Source organism: Hypanus sabinus, chromosome 19, assembly GCF_030144855.1.
Source record: "Hypanus sabinus isolate sHypSab1 chromosome 19, sHypSab1.hap1, whole genome shotgun sequence".
Lineage (NCBI taxonomy): Eukaryota > Metazoa > Chordata > Chondrichthyes > Myliobatiformes > Dasyatidae > Hypanus > Hypanus sabinus.
In genome coordinates, this window is record NC_082724.1 from 69,138,902 (window position 1) to 69,156,088 (window position 17,187).

The following is a 17,187-nucleotide window of genomic DNA, read 5'->3' on the forward strand; positions in this document are numbered from 1 at the left end:
CTCCATGTATCAATTAAACCAACATCCTCAAAAAGTATATTAACTTTCTTATGTAAGGATTTTGTTTCATAGGTTTTTCTATCAAGAGTCTAACTTTGGTTGTAATTGTAAATTTAAGTCTCCCCCACATATCAGGAGACCTTCTGTTTCTGCTACCATAATATCAGCAATTTTCTGAAAGAAACCAATATCACTTCCTGGGGGTGCGTATATATTCAATAGAGTAACCGAATTTCTATCTATATTTCCCCCTTACTAGAATATATCTGCCCTCCTTATCTCCCACTTCAAATACTTTTTCAAAATTTAGCTTACTTGAGATAAGAATAGCAACTCCTGTCCTATGTCCTGATTTATATGAGGAGAAAAACAGATTAGTGAAGCCCATTCTCTTTAGTTTTTTATGCTCATTATCACTTAAGTGAGTTTCCTGTAAATATACTACATGGGCTTGTTCTTTTTTCACTTTGGATAAAATTCTATTATGTTTGCTTGGATTTAATAACCCATTGACATTACAAGAAATGAATTTTACTTTGTGCTTAGCCATCTGTATTTATCTGTCAATGTATCATTGAAATTAGAATAAAACTTAATCAATCTACTCCCTGAACAAATAAGAACCAAGAAATGCAAATAATAACAAAAAAGGCAACGAGGTGTGATTCCAAGGCTGAGGTCTCTAGTAGATGACCCTGGGTTGAGCTAGAGGAAATGTCTAGCTGTGGGGGATAACCCCTCTTACTTGTGAGTTGAGGGCCCCCATCACAGTAATCATAAAGGTCAGTGAACAAATTCATTACACAGAAAAGATCTCCCTGTGTACTATATTTCGGCACGGTGTTTAGCAGAACAACACAAGCAACAGATACAAAAACAGGGAACAGGAGAACGCACGCGCGTGTGTGTATGTTCTCCTGTTTCTTCTGTATCACTTCTGTATAACACATTCTTCTGTATAACATATCAAAGATTTTTGTTTTTATTGCATTTTGGAAAATATCCCAACTTTTCTGGAAATGGGGTTTGTAGATATATATATCCTCATTTTGGTGGGAAAAAGGAGTAAGTGAGTGAATAAAGAATAACGACTAAGTAATATAAAATTCACATTATAATAAGTATTTCTCGAGATAGGTATATCACCGTGTACTTTTGCTTCTGTTTATCTTCTCAACATTTTTTAAGTTAGCCAAACCTTATGGCTCTTCTGGAGGGGGTGAGGGCTGTCTTTGGAAAACTCCCGGTCCCTTCCTGATATACTTCTCTCAGCCTCCTCCCGTCTCCTGTTTTCTCGATTCTCGCACTATTTCCCAAGCAGAGCGGGATAATTCCTCTGCCAGGCTTTCCCTCGGTTTGATCACGTTGACAGGCAACCATCTGCATGTCTGTAGTCGCTTCTTCCACTGTCTGATACAGTTGGACCCCATCTTGATAAAACACTCTAAGTTTAGCAGGGTACGGAGTTTGAAATCTAATCCTTTCTTGCTTTAGTATTTGCTTTACTTCAGAGTATTCTTTACGTTTCCGCAGGACTGCGGTGGCTAATTTTGATCGAAATATATTAATTTACCATCTAAAAACACCCTCTTCTTACCCCAGGCCCTTTGTAGAATCTCAGCCCTCGTACTGTATCGAAGGAATTTAATTACTATTGAGCATGGCTTGTCTTCTCTGTCTCAGGTAGGCCACGGAACGATGGCGCGATGCGCCCTCTCAATTTCCAGCTCCATAGTCAAAGGTAGCTCCAGCGTGTCCTGCAGCAACTTTCGTACAAACTCCTTCATAGATAGACCCTCTGCTCCTTCAGGAAGGTGTATATCCTGATGGTTTCCCGCCGTGATCTTCCCTCCAGGTCAAGCAGTTTATTTTCTTGTTCATTTAATATTTTTATTGTCTTACTTAGCATCTGTTCCACGTTTTGCACGTGATCTTCCACCTTCTCAATTCGAGTCTCTGCCACTGCTATTTTTTGATTGATGTTGGCGAGCTCTGACTTAATATCACAGAGCTGCTGTTTTCTATCTTTCTGGAATTCCTGTATCTCTTTCAAAATTTTAATCATATTTGCCACTTCGCCTGAACGAGGCCCATCATCAGACTTGCTAGCACACAGTTGGGTAGGAGAGCCGCTCGCTGCACCCCTCTCATCCACAGGCTCCGCAGTGATGCTTTTTTAATTTCCATTCTTTTTTCCCATTCTTGCCCCTCTTATCAGTTCAAGTACTTTAGAAAAATCCTATAGCTGATGGGTTAATGGGGCAAATGTGCGTTTTTCCGGAGGAGCTATTGACTTAAGCTGCCATTCTCAACGATGACGTCACCGGAACCTCCTCTGGCGTTTCTGCGACTGAAGGGAGACTTGATAGAATGTTATGAGAGACAATAGATAGTGTAAACAGTCAGAAGTTTTTTTTATCCTTAGGCTAGAAATGTTAGGTAGTAGAGGAGATGCTTTTAAAGTGATAGAGTGAAAGTTTAAAGGTGATGTGTGGGACAAGTTCTTTTAGATAGAGAGTGACAGGTGCCTGGAGCAGGCTGCCAGGTGTGGTGGTGATTGCAGATGTGACTCTGGTTTTTAGATAGATGTGTGAAGATGCAGGGAATGGAGGGATATGGATCTCACACAGGCAGAAGCCGATGTGTTCAGCTTGTCATATACATTAATGATCTGGATGATGGGGTGGTAAATTGGATTAGTAAGTATGCAGATGATACTAAGATAGGTGGCATTGTGGATAACGAAGTAGGCTTTCAAAGCTTGCAGAGAGATTTAGGCCAGTTAGAAGAGTGGGCTGAAAGATGGCAGATGGAGTTTAATGCTGATAAGTGTGAGGTGCTACATTTTGGTAGGAATAATCAAAATAGGACATACATGGTAAATGGTAGGCACTGAAGAATGCAGTAGAACAGAGTGATCTAGGAATAATGGTGCATAGTTCCCTGAAGGCGGAATTTCATGTGGATAGGGTGGTGAAGAAAGCTTTTGGTACGCTGGCCTTTATAAATCAGACCATTGAGTATAGGAGTTGGGATGTAATGTTAAAATTGTACACGGCATTGGTAAGGCCAAATTTGGAGTATTGTGCACAGTTCTGGTCACCGAATTATAGGAAAGATGTCAACAAAATAGAGAGAGTACAAAGAAGATTTACTAGAATGTTACCTGGGTTTCAGCACCTAAGTTACAGGGAAAGACTGAACAAGTTAGGTCTCTATTCTATGGAGCGTAAAAGGTTGAGGGGGGACTTGATAGAGGTGTTTAAAATTATGAGGGGGATAGATAGAGTTGATGTGGAAAGGCTTTTTCCATTGAGAGTAGGGGAGATTCAAACAAGAGGACATAAGTTGAGAGTTAGGGGGCAAAAGTTTAGGGGTAACACGAGGGGGAACTTCTTTACTCAGAGAGTGGTAGCTGTGTGGAACGAGCTTCCAGTAGAAGTGGTAGAGGCAGGTTTGATATTGTCATTTAAAGTAAAATTAGATAGGTATATGGACAGGAAAGGAATGGAGGGTAATGGGCTGAGTGCAGGTCAGTGGGACTAGGTGAGAGTAAGCGTTCGGCACGGACTAGAAGGGCCGAGATGGCCTGTTTCCGTGCTGTTATGGTTATATGTTGAAAGGACTAGATAGTGTGGATGTGGAGAGGTTGTTTCTTATGGTGGGGGTATACAGAACCAGAGTGCACAGCCTCAGAATTGGGGAACGACCTTTTAGAGTAAGGAGGGAGACTTTTTAGGTAAGGAGGAATTTTTTAGCCAGAGAGTAGTGAATCTGTTGAATGCTCTGCCACAGACAGCGGTGGAAGCCAAATCCGTGGCTATATTTAAGGGGGAAGTTGATTGTTTCCTGATTGGTCAGAGCATCAAAGGATATGACAAGAAGGCAGGTGAATGGGGTTGAGCCGGATCCAGGATCAGCCATGATGGAATGGTGGAACATACATGATAGGCTGAATGACCTAATTCTGTTCCTATGTCTTATGGAATGCTTTGTACAGATAACAGAGGAACATCTCAAAGCTTCAGTAGTACTCAGTATCAAATAATTAAATGTTTCCTCTCAAGTAAATGTCCAATCAGGAAACTGAATTCAACCACATCCCTCTTACCCGTGCTTCAGTGTACTCAATCCTTCATTCTAGAGCTGTTAGCTTCTCTTTCAACAACCTATGAACTCAATTTCAAGAACTCTTCCATCTCATGTTCTTGATATTTATTGCTTATTGATGTATTAATAAATGAACAATAAGCTTCGGTTTAAGGTGGCACTGGTGTAACACAGTGGCCACTTGCTGGCAGCAAACAAACTCCTAACTACTTTATTAATCACTTTATTTTTCAAAAATGATCTCTGCAATCAATAGCCTGCACCTTCCCTTTCAGAGTTGAGCTTTTGAATCACCTATACAGCCTGGCATTTTTATGGTGTGAATTGAAGTCCCAAAGGTGCAGGATGGTTACAGCGTTGTGTGTACAGGCTAAATTGAGATGCTGGGGCCTGGGCTGGACAGCAAAGGACAAGCTGATGTTTGACCAATTTAAATGCCAGACCAGATTGGAAATGTCAGCTGCTTGCTGAATTGAGGCAGCAGGTTTGAGAGCTTATTGAAGTGGCTGGACCTGGGTCTGAGAGTGAGAACAGACAAAAGCTCATTGTTTGGCTGATTTAAGCGCTGGGCCAAATAGAAAGGTCAAGGTGCTGGGACTGGAGGAGAGGGACAGGCCAGTGTTCAGCTTGTTCTTGGCAAGGTTTACTCTCTGCGTTGAACTGAGGCTGTGTCCTGCAACTAACCGGCTCCTGGATCATCTGTCGCTGCTTTGTGACTGTGGATTCACTTTTTGACCTTCAGTTCTGAATGTTATTTGCCTACTTTTATTGCTTGCATGATTTGTTTCATTTTTCTGCACATTAGGTGTTTGATGGTCTTTTTTTATTGGGTTCTATTGAGTTTCTTTGTTTTGTGCTGCCTGTAAGGAAACAAATTTCAAACAAGCACTGTCGACGTTTCGGGCCGAGACCCTTCTCCTTATAGATGCTGCCTGGCCTGCTGTGTTCCACCAGCATTTTGTGTGTGTTGTTTGAATTTCCAGCATCTGCAGACTTCCTCGTGTTTGCTAAACAGATTTCAAGGTTGTATATAGTATACATAATAAATGTACTTTGACCTTTGAACTGTTTTACTTTTGCATTTTCAAATTTGTTGTCTTTTGTTGGTTGGTTGTTTGTCTGCCCTGTTGGGTGTGGTCTTCCAGTGATTCTAGTAGGATTCTTGAACTTACTGAGTATGCCTGCAAGAAAATAGATCTATGGATTGTATATGGTGACATATATGTACTTTGATGATAAATTTACTTTGAAGTTGGAACCTAAGAAGACCACCTTAGCACTCTGCTGGAAATAGGTTCAAACACACAAGCTTCTGACTCAGAATGAAGTTTCTCAAGTCATACCCATCTTGCAAGGAGACCAAGCATTAACATCTGGCCAAGTCAGGCATTCAAATGGTGACTTGAGCTACCTTGCTGTTGCTCCACTGCCCTGAAGTCCTTCACTCCGACCGACCAAGCCTGCCACTTGATGACTAGATTGTACATGTACTTGAAAATGGGAATACTGAGTCATTAGAGTCCTCCCAGCCCTTTGACTAAATCACCAACAGCAAAGTCAAGGTTTAGGCCACGAATGGTAAAAGTAGCTTAGAAATCTCAATATGTAGTGCCATGTTTATAAGCCTCATGTAATACAGCTTCTTCGGAAAATTTTGCAAAAACCAAACAGGATGTTACTGCGGACGCCTTGGAGTCTGGGATAGTGCTTCAGGGTCTTCCACTGGGGGATGTACATGGGGAGCAGCCCACACTACTTGTGAAGAATCAGAATTAGAATCAAGTTTATATTCGCTGACATATGTCTTTAAATTTGCAGCTTTACTGCAGCAGTACTGTGCAATACAGAAAAAATATACTGTAAATTACAATAAGGAAAACACTATTTAAATTAAATAAGTAGCAGAAAAAGAGAGCCAAAGTGGGTTCAGGTCCTTGCTTGGGCAGGAGTTAATTCTAGCCATGATCATGCTCTCACTTCATCACAGTAGATGTGAATATAATTGGGCAATAATTGTTGGGGCAGATAAGACATGTGAGGCCCTGTTCAGCTTTAGTAAAAGGGAGCCAGTTCCCAGGCTGTGATTTCAGCCTCCTTCCTCAAATATCCTGCCTTGGACTTCCACCCTCTCTGGCCTTCTTGAATTATGCTCTGCTACAATCCATAAAGTGGCCCCTTTGCTGCTTGATTCTGAATGTTCAAGGACATCATCAACACTTCACTAATCTACGCTGAATGCCCCACGTGCTTCAAATCAGCCACCACCATTTCTGTCCAAGGAACTCTGCACCTTCACAGCTAAATGACTACTGCCCGATGGCACTGATGCCAATCATCATGAAATGTTTTCAATGGCCTACAATAGCACACAGCACAAACTATGTTCCTGCCACACTGACAGAGCTGTTCTACGGCAAATGCCATAGCACCTGGCCCTGACACACCTAGAAAACAAAGGCACTTACATCAGAATGCTGCTTCTGGATTTGAGTTTGGCAATCCCACAGACCTTGGTGAACAAACTCTTACTTCTTGGTCTAAATACAGCTGTGTGCAGCACACTGGCAAGTTTACCAATGATAGCACAGTGGTGGGGCTCATCACCAACAGTGGTGGGGCTCATCACCAACAGTGATGAGACAGTTTACACAGTGCAAGAGCTCAGGGCCTGCTGCCACATAAATGACCTCTTTCTCAGTATCAGCAAGTCAAAAGCAATCATTCTTGACTTCAGGAGAATTCACACCACTCACAACCCTCTTTATATCAGCTGCAGTTTCAAACTCCTGGGCGTGCACATGTCACTCGACCTCTCAAGGTCCCAGAACACATCCACATAATCAGGAAAACTCACCAATGCCTCTAGTTTTTGAGGAGGCTGAAGAAAGCTTGACGACACACATTATGACCTCCTACAGATGCACAGTGGAGAGCACCCTAACATGCTGCATCACTGCATGGTATGGAAGCTGCACTGTGACGAGGAGAAAGACTTTATTGTGTCTACCTAAGACTGTGCTTGGGGCAGCCGTCAAGTGTCGCCACACATTTTGGTGCTAAATTGTTCAACAGAACAACAAAAGCAAAGCAAGCCCCTCAGCACTTCCCTCCCCTTGTATGAAGCTCCCTCAGCACCTCCCTCACATTGTCCCTTTCACACTACACCCCCTCAGGGCTCCCCTGTGACAGCCCAACCCTCCCTCAGCACTCCCCCCTCAGCTCTTCTTCTCTGAGCCAGCCTTCAGCACTGTAGAGCCCACCTGGAGTTTTTACTTGAGAAAGAAGAGTTTGCGGGGCTAGTTGACCATCTCTGTTCAGTGCAGGGCAGGTGGCCTGAATTATGTCTTTGGCGCTCCATGCTGCACTAATTTCAAAACCCAGACCCACGTTTGTTGGATTTCCAGGTGCTAACCATTTACTTGCAAGATCAGTCAGGACTCTGGCTCAACACGTAATTCAAAACCCTCTCAGTGCAGCATTACTTCCATTCAGATTACAGTGCTCAACTTCTCTGGTGTGGGAGTTGAACCTGCAATCATCTGACTCAGAGGCAAGGGCATCACCAATTGATTGACTGACGCATGTTGCCATAGTACTTTGGATGACTGCAAGACAATTATGTGCTCTGACAATGTGTTTTATGTTATTCCATCTTTTTTGTTGCTGTTTCCTTGAGCCACTGCTGTACAGTTTTACTCTGCCAAGAGGCTGCTTTGAGGAATTGGATAGTATTTTGGTTCAATCTGAAGTGAAAGGCATCAACTTAGTACCAACCAGTGAATGGAAAATTATCTCACTATGATCTTCAAAGTTCTAATGAGACTTGACAAGTAAAGCATAGGGTAGATGCTTCCTCTGACTCTGGCATCTAAAACCAGGAGCCACAGTCTCAAGGATTAGCTTTGCTTTGCTTGTCACATGCACGTTGAAACATACAGTGAAATGCACTGTTTATGTCAATGACCCAACACAGACTGAGGATGTGTGGAGGCAGCCCGTAAGTGTTGCGATGCTTCCGACACCAACATAGCATGCACACAACTCACTAACCCATACATCTTTGCACTGTGAGAGGGGACTATAGCAGGTGGAAGAAACCCACATGATCATGGGGAGAACATACAAACTCATAGACATTAGCCGGAAATTAACCCTTTTATGGTGGTACTATAAAGGTTACGGTATCTGCTACACTACCATGCTGCCCCAAAATAAAAGGCCTGGTTGAGATAAAGAGTGGGTGGTGAATAGAACATAGAACAGTACAGCACACCACAGACTGAGGTGCACGATATCTGTGCTGAATCTGGAACTGAATTAAGCTAATTTTCTCCTGCCTGCACATGGCCCATATCCCTTCAATTCCTACATATTCATGATTCTTTTGAATGCCACTGTTGTATGTTTCAGGCACCTACCACTTTCGGTTAAAATAACACATCTCCTTTAAACTTCCCTCTCTCATCATAAATGTATGTCCTCTTATATTTGATGTTTCTACCCAGGGAAAAAAGATTTAGTCTACTCTATCATTGCCTCTCATAATGTTATAAACTTCTATCAGGTCCTTCGCAGCTTTCAATATGTCAGAGCAAGCAAGCCAATTTTATCCAAAATCTTCTTATAGCTCATACTCTTTAAGCTAGGCAGTATCCTGGAAAACCTCTTCTGTGTCCTCTCCAAAGCCTCCACATCCTCCTGTAATAGGATGACCTGAGTGGCCCATAATCTTCAGAATTTACAACGGATTTATGGTGGCCAGGCTGCTGACTATAATCAAGATATTCTCTTGAGGATTATCACCTTGTTGTGGCGGAGAGGCTTGTGAGTTCCTAAGATACTGAGAACAATGCTGTATGGAGTTTCATCATCTTGGCTCTTGCAGGGTTATCTATAAGACTATAAGATAAAGGAGCAGAAATAGGCCATTTGGCCCATCAAGTCTGCTCTGCTATTTAATCATGGGCTGATCCAATTCCCTCAGTCATCACACATCACAGCCTTCTCCCCATACCCTTTGATGCACTGGCTAATCAAGAACCTGTCTTTCTCTACCTTAAATGCACCTAATGACTTGGCCTCCACCACCACTCATGGCAACAAATTCCACAGATTTACCAACCTCTGATTAAAGTAATTTCTCCGCATCTCCATTTTAAATGGACGTCCTTCAATCCTGAAGTTGTGCCCTCTTGTCCTAGGCTCCCCTACTATGGGAAATAACTTTGCCATATCTAATCGGTTCAGGCCTTTTAACCTTTGGAATGTTTCTATGAGACTCCCCCTCATTCTCCTGAACTCCAGGGAATACTGCCCAAGAGCTGCCAGACATATCCATGGTGGTAAGGTCAAGGGGAAAGTTTCATACAGAGTGAACCAAGACCTCAACATTGATGGAAATACTGTATTTTCTGCAGCAGGTCTTTATGAGTTGATAATGTATCGCTTTTCCTACAACATCATTTGGTCTAAATCCTGGAAGTCCTTGCCCAGCAGCAGAGTGAAGCACCTTCACCAGAAGGAACACAGAGTTTAGAGATGCTGGCTCATTACCACTTCTGGTGTATACTCCAGAGTTCTGAAAGGGGTGCCTGAAGAGATTATGGGGGTATTAGTAGTGATCTTTCAAGAATCACCAGATTCTGGAATGGTACTTAAAGACTGAAAAATTGCAAATGTCACTCCACTCTTCCAGAAGAGACAGAGGTAGGAGAAAGGAAACCTTGATGGTTGGGAAGATGGTGGAGACGATTACTAAGGATGAGGTCTCAGGGTACTTGGAGGCACATGATAAAATAGGCCATAGTCAGCATGGTTTCCTCAGGGATAGAACTTGCCTGTTGGAATTTTTTGAAAAAGTAACAAGCAGGGTAGACAAAGGAGAGTTAGTTAATGTTGCGTGCTTAGATTTTCAGAAGGCCTTTGGCAAGGTGCCACACATGAGGCTGCTTAACAAGCTACAAACCCATGGTTTTACAGGAAGGATTCTCGCATGGATAAATCAGTGGCCAATTGGCAGGAGGCAGAGTGGGAATAAAGGGAGTCTTTATTGGCTGGCTGCTGATGACTAATGGTGTTCACAGGGGTCTGTGTTGGGGTCGATTCTTTTTATGTTATATGTCAATGACTTAGATGATGGAATTGAAGGCTTTATTGCAAAGTTTGTTGACAATATGAAGATAGGTGGCAGAAGTAGTTTTGAGGAAGTAGACAGGCTACAGAAGGACTTAAACAGATTGGGAGAATGTGCGATGAAATGGCATGTGGAATGCAGTGTCGGGAAGTGTATGGTCATGCACTTTAGTAGAAGAAATGAAAGGGTTGACTATTTTCTAAATGGAGATTAAATACAAAAAACTGAGGTGCAGTGGGACTTGGAAGTCCTTGTGCAAGATCCCTGAAGGTTAATTTGCAGGTTGAGTCTGTGGTGAGGAAGGCAAATGCAATGATAGTATTCATTTCAAGAGGACTAGAATATAAAAGCAAGGATGTAATGTTGAGACTTTATAAAGCTCTGGTGGGGCCTCACTTGGAGTATTGTGAGCAGGTTTGGGCCCCTTATCTTAGAAAGGATATGCTGAAACTGGGGAGGGTTAAAAGGAGGTTTATGAAAATGATTACAGGATTGAATGGCTTGTTATATGAAGAGCGTTTGATTGCTCTGGGCCTGTATTCACTAGAATTCAGAAGATTGAGGGGTGACCTCTTCGAAACCTATTGAATGGTGAAAGGCCTTGATAGAGTGGATATGGAGAGGTTTTTTCCTATGGTGGAAGACCAGCGGACACAGACTCAGAATAGAGGAACGTCCTTTTAGAATGGAGACATGGAGGAATTTCTTTAGCCAGAGACTGGTGAATCTGTGGGATTCTTTGACATGGGCAGCTGTGGAGGCCAAGCAGAGGTTGATTGATTGTTGATTGGTGAGGTCATGAAGGGATACAGACAGAAGGCAGGAGATTGGGGCTGAGAGGAAAATTGAATCAGCAATGATAAAACGGCAGATCTGGTGTGATGGGCCAAATAGCCTAATTCTGCTCCTATATCTTATGGTCTTATGGTCATCTTAAGGACAATTAGGATGTGCAATCATTGCTGGCCTTGCCAGCATCCTGTGGGTGTGGGTGATTGTATAAATATCAGGGAGGATGTACTGATGTCAGGAAGTGCAAGGGATGTTGCCCATTTATTAAGGAAGTCCTTAATAGACGGGCAACAGTTTATTGCAACATTTACTTTAAGGAATAAAACTTGAAGTAAAATTTTGAGCTCAGTCATTTGAACAGGTGGTAGAGTCGTGTATTGAATTCTGTTCTCTAAACTTATTGATGTCAATTGAAGAAAATTTTGATGTGGAAGTAACATTGAATCAGAATCAGGTACAGTCGGCCCTCCTTATCCGTGTGCGATTGGTTCCGGGACCCGCTGCAGATACCAAAAAACGCGGATGCTCAAGTACCTTATTTAACCTGTCTCAATGCTGTGGTCTTTAGGACCCAGTGGAATCCCGGACCTTATTTAACCTGTTTCAGTCCGGTGGACTTTAGGACCCGGCGCAGCTCTGAATCCGCAGTGTTTCTGTTCACGAAAATAATCACGATCCCGATTAAAAATGAAGTGAAAGTAATAAAGCGATCAGAAAGAGGTGAAGCGCCATTGGTCATTGGAAAAGCGTCGACGATCAGAACAATTTTAATGGGGCATGTGAAAGGCCCTGCCGCGATGAAAGTTACAATTATTACTAAGCAACGCAATGGTTTAATTATTGAAATACATATGTTTCTTAATTGTTTTATTTGCATAGAAAGGCAAAATATATACAGGCAGTCCCCAGGTTACGTACGAGTTCCGTTCCTGAGTCCGTCTTGGATTTGTATGTAAGTCAACAAGTACTGATATTATTTAGCGTCAGTTAGTCAAACATTTGACTTAGTATATAGTATATATTTTACCTTTCTATGCATATAAAACACTTAAGAAATGTATGTATTCCAATAATTAACCCACTGCGCTGCTTAGTAATAATTGTAGTTTTCATCGGGGCAGGGCCTTTCACATGCTCCATTATCTTCACTTTATCCGTTATCCTTTAAAATTGTTCCGATCGTTGACTGACTGTAGCCTAACGCTTTTCCAATGACCGATGGCATTTCACCTCTTCCCAAACGCTTTCTTATTTCCACTTTATTTTCAATTGTGATCGCTTCCTGTCAACGGAACAGAAACACTGTGGGTGGTGGGTCCTGAGCTGCGCCGGCTCCCGAGGTCCGCTGGGTCCTAAGGACCACCGCACTGAATTCCCTGAGTTGCGAGCTCGACATCAACCTGGCACGGGTGGTACGGGAGTCACTGGATCGACATCAACCCGGCATGGGAGCAGTCTGTCCCTGGATCGAACTCGGAAACCTCCGTTCTCGAGCCCGGCACTGATCTCACCGCACCACCAGCCGACCGGAATGGGGGGGTGGGCGGAGTCAGGGTGAATTTTACTAAGAAAAATTTAAGCCAAATACAAAGTTACGCACTCAACACAGTGTCAACGGCAACAACTTAAAATGGCGGACGGTGTCACGATCTGACTTAAAATAGTGGACGGTGTTCTCCTTCCTCGGTTCGTAAGTACGAGTTGTCCTTAAGTCGGACGTTTGTAACTTGGGGACTACCTGTACTATATACAAAGACAAACGTTTGACTAACTGATGCTAAATAATACCAGATGAACCTGTTCCAACTTCAAATCTGACTTAAAGATGGACTCAGGAATGGTACTTGTTCATAACCCAGGAACTGCCTGCACTCCTAAATCATCTCTAGATTACTTATAATACCTAATATAATGTAAATGCTATGTAAATAGTTGTTATACTGTATTGTTTAGGGAATAATGACAAGAAAAAGGAGTCTGTACATGCTCAAATAACGAGTGATGGAGAAAGGACTTCCGGGTTTTCCCGATCCACTGTTGGTGGAATCCGCGGATAAGGAGGGCTGACTGTATTTTATTACTAACCTATGTCCTGAAATTTATTGCTTTGTAGCAGCAATATAGAGAAGATATAAAGATTGCTATAATTTACAAATACCAATCCTGGCCAACCTCTGCCTATAACTCAGGCCCTCTAGCCCTGACATCTTTCTCATAAATCTTTTCTGCACTTTTTCCAGTTTAACCACATCTTTCGTACAACAGAGGAACCAAAAGTGTACACAGTGCACAGTTTACATAGTTGATTTTCATCATTAATGTGGATGCAGGAATTTTTTGTGAAGGTTGACTCAAATGTCACCAACTGCAACTATGTTTTGATACTTGCAAATATAATTTTTGCTTTGACTTATTGATACTTCATGTGGAAATTGCTTGACTGATTGACTATTTCCACTCCTTCAGCTCAGCGATGGACAACTCGATAACTCTATGGCAATTCCTACGGCAGCTTCTGGATGAGAACAAAAATGATCTCATCTGCTGGACATCCAAGGATGGGGAGTTCAAGTTACGGAATGCGGAAGAGGTAGCACGGCTATGGGGAATGCGCAAGAATAAAACCAACATGAACTATGACAAGTTGAGCCGAGCTCTTAGGTATTACTACGACAAGGTGAGATTTAGCAGCATGTAACCCAGATGCAAGCAAGACAAGTATTGATGAACTATAAATGATCATTCTGTGCATTTCCCTTGCATGAATTTTACGTTGGCATTGCTTGTGGGGATTTATTACCCATCTGTAAATTCTTGAATTGGTAGATGATACATACGGAAGTTAGCTGTGTGGTCACATTTTCATTATGAACTTGTACACTGGGTGGCCATGTTATTAGGTACCTCCTGTACCTAATAATGTGGCCACTGAGTGTCTGTTCATGGTCTTCTGCTGCTGCAGCCCATCACTTCAAGGTTGAATGCGTTGTGCATTCAGAGATACTCTTCTCCACACCACTGATGTAATGTGTAGTTATTTAAGTTACTGACAGCTTGGACCAGTCTGGCCATTCTCCTCTGCCCTCTCATTATCAAGGCATTCTTGCTGCCACAAGCATGGGCGATGTTTGTTTTTCACACCATTCTTTATAAACTCATGACTGTTTGTTTATTTATTGAAATATAGCACAGAGCAGGCCCTTCGAGCCATGCTGCCCAGCAGCCCTTGATTTAACCATAGCCTAACCAAAGGACAATTCACAATGATCAATTAAACTACCAATTGCTACATCTTTGGACTTTGGGAGGAAACTGGACCACCTGGAGGAAACCCATTGCAGTCACAGGGAGAATGTACAAATTCCTTACAGACATCAGCGGGAATTGAACCCGGGTCACTACTGTAGAGCATTGTGCTAACTATTACGCTACTGTGCCACCAGAAGGTTTGCACTTTCTGAGCTACTCAAACCACCCTGTCTGGCACCAACAACCATTCCGTGGTCAAAGTCACTTGTATCACATTCTTCCCCATTCTGATGCTTGGTCTGAACAACAACTGAACCTCTTGACCATGTCTGCATGCTTTTATGCATTGAGATTCTGCTTCAAGATTGGCTGATTAGGTATTTGCATTAACAAAGTGCACAGGTGGACCTAATAGTTCTGCAATCAAAATTAGCTAACTTTAATCTGGATGTAAAAAGGTATCAATGGATTGGTGGAATTTACAGTAAAGGTGCAATTGAATTAAATCCAGATAAGTATGAGGGAGGATAAGGAAGCAATATGATATCATTGAACTACATAAATGCCTATAGAAGTATGACAGGATAGATGTTGAGCAACAAACAAGACGCTGCAGAAACTCAGCTGGTCAGACAGCATCTATGGAGGGAAGTGGACAGTCAACTATAGAGGACATGGCCCTTCATCTGGATTCTTCAGCATAATTTACAGCCCTTTGTTACACCCCCCCCCCCATCACCTTACAACCTTCATCACTGTTTCCAATCTCCCCTCCTCCATCTGCCTATTGTCCCTTCTCACCTGGATCCACCTATCACTTGCCAGTTCTTGCTCCACCCCTTCCTCTCATTTCTTTATACTTGCTCTCTACTCTCCTACTCTTTCGGGATTCAACACTGAAGCATCAACTATCCATTTCCCTGCAAAGGTGCTGACTGACCCCACAGAGTTCCTCCAATATCTTGCTTGTCGCTCCAGATTCTGTCACCTGCAGTTTCTTGTATTTCAGATCTCTCCTCATAATTTAGGCCCTCAAATGCAGATGACATAATTCATTTTCAACCTCTCACTGCTACAGGCAGAAGTTCCCAATTGCTTCAAAAAGGCAACAATTATACCAGTGCCTAAGAAGAATAGTGTGACCTGCGTTAATGACTATCGCCCGGTAGCACTCACATCGACAGTGATGAAATGCTTTGGGAGGTTGGTCATAACTAGATTGCCTATCGCCACATAGGTCAACGGCAGATGCAATCTCGATGGCTCTTCACACGGCCTTAGACCATGTGGACAACACAGACACCTATGTCAGGATGCTATTAATTGACTATAGCTCAGCAGTTAATACCATTATTCCCACAATCCTGATTGGGAAGTTACAGAACCTGGACCTCTGTACCTCCCTCTGCAATTGGATCCTCGACTTCCTAACCAGAAAACCACAATCTGTGCGGATTGGTGAAAACATCTCCTCCTCACTGATGAGCAACACTGGTGCATCTCAGGTGTAGAAGAGCATCTCTAAACATGCAACAGATTGACCCTTGAAGTCAATGGTCTGCAGCAGCAGAAAACCATGAACATGCTCTCAGTGGCTACTTTATTAGGTACAGGAGCTTCTTGATAAAGTGGCTACTAAGTGTATGATGATTGGTTTCATCCCTTCAGAAGAAGTACTTACTCTATTTTTTATTTGATGCTCATGATAGTGGCCCTTTAGATAATATCCTGGCTGCAAAGTAAACCGGACTACCCATCCCTGAATTGACTCCACTTCCCACTTCTCAGAGTTTAATTCCTTTCCTTATTTGCATAAAACAAATCATTTGCAGTACAGTGATTTAGACTCCTGTGTTTTGAAGTGCCTTCCAACTTGAAGTAGGTTGTGGCCCCGAAAGATTCAGGCTCTGAAATGTGTATTTGGCGAACTGCTTGATCTTAGTTGAGACAGCTGGCTTTGAATTTAAAAGAGCCACTAGTGCCTTGGTAGGAAGCAAAGTTATGGGAGGAAAATCACTTTAACAATTTCCATAATACTGTGCCTTTAATACAGGATGCCTTGGTAATTGATTTATTATTGACACTTATACTGAGATATGGTGAAATGCTTTTGTGCACAGGCAGATCATTCCATACATCGGTACATTGAAGTAGTACAAAAGGAAAAGACAATAAATGCAGAATATATAAAAACAGAAAATGCTGGCAGAACTCAACAGGCCAGACAGCATCTATGGGAGGAGATAGTGACGATGTTTCGGGCCGAAACCCTTCATCAGGAGTGAAGTAACATGGGATGGTCGAGGGGGGATAAGAAGTGGGGGGAGGGATGAAGTAGAGAGCTGGGAAGTGATAGGTTGGAGGGAAATGGGCTAGGGAGAAGGTGGAGAATTATGGGAAATGATAGAGAAAGAAAGGTAGGGCTGGGAGGAGATTATAGTGAGGGGGAAAAAAGAGAGAAAGAGAACCAGACTGGTCTGTGAGTTTAATGTTCATGCCGGCAGGTAGGAGGCTACCTAGGCGGGAGATAAGGTATTGCTCCATCGACCTGCGTGTGGCCTCATCTTGACGGTAGAGGAGGCCATGGACAGACATGTCGGAGTGGGAGTGGTCTGTGGAATTGAAGTGTGTGGCCACAGGGAGATCCCGCCACTGCTGGAGGACTGAGCGCCGGGGTTCAGCGAAACGGTCTCCTAGTCTGTGGCAGGTGTCCCCAATGTATAAATGGCCACATCGGGAGCATCGGATACAGTATATCACCCCAGTTGACTCGCAGGTGAAGTGGTGCCTCACCTGAAAGGACTGTCTGGGGCCTGGGATGGTGGTGAGGGAAGAAGTGTGGGGGCAGGTGTAGCACTTCTTCCGTTTGCAGGGATGAGTGCCCGGAGGGAGGTTGGTGGGGA

General features: G+C 43.0%; 1 protein-coding gene across 2 annotated transcripts in view; it reads left to right on the top strand.

Moving 5' to 3' along the window:
* LOC132378014 (ETS domain-containing protein Elk-1-like) overlaps positions 1-17,187 on the top strand; it is a 147,764-nt gene that overhangs the window by 83,692 nt on the left and 46,885 nt on the right. For both annotated transcript variants that reach the window (XM_059944614.1, XM_059944613.1), the window contains exon 2: positions 13,502-13,712. In XM_059944614.1, coding sequence (XP_059800597.1) covers positions 13,509-13,712 — 204 coding nt within the window. In that variant the 5' untranslated portion in view covers positions 13,502-13,508. The remainder of the gene's footprint in view (positions 1-13,501; positions 13,713-17,187) is intronic.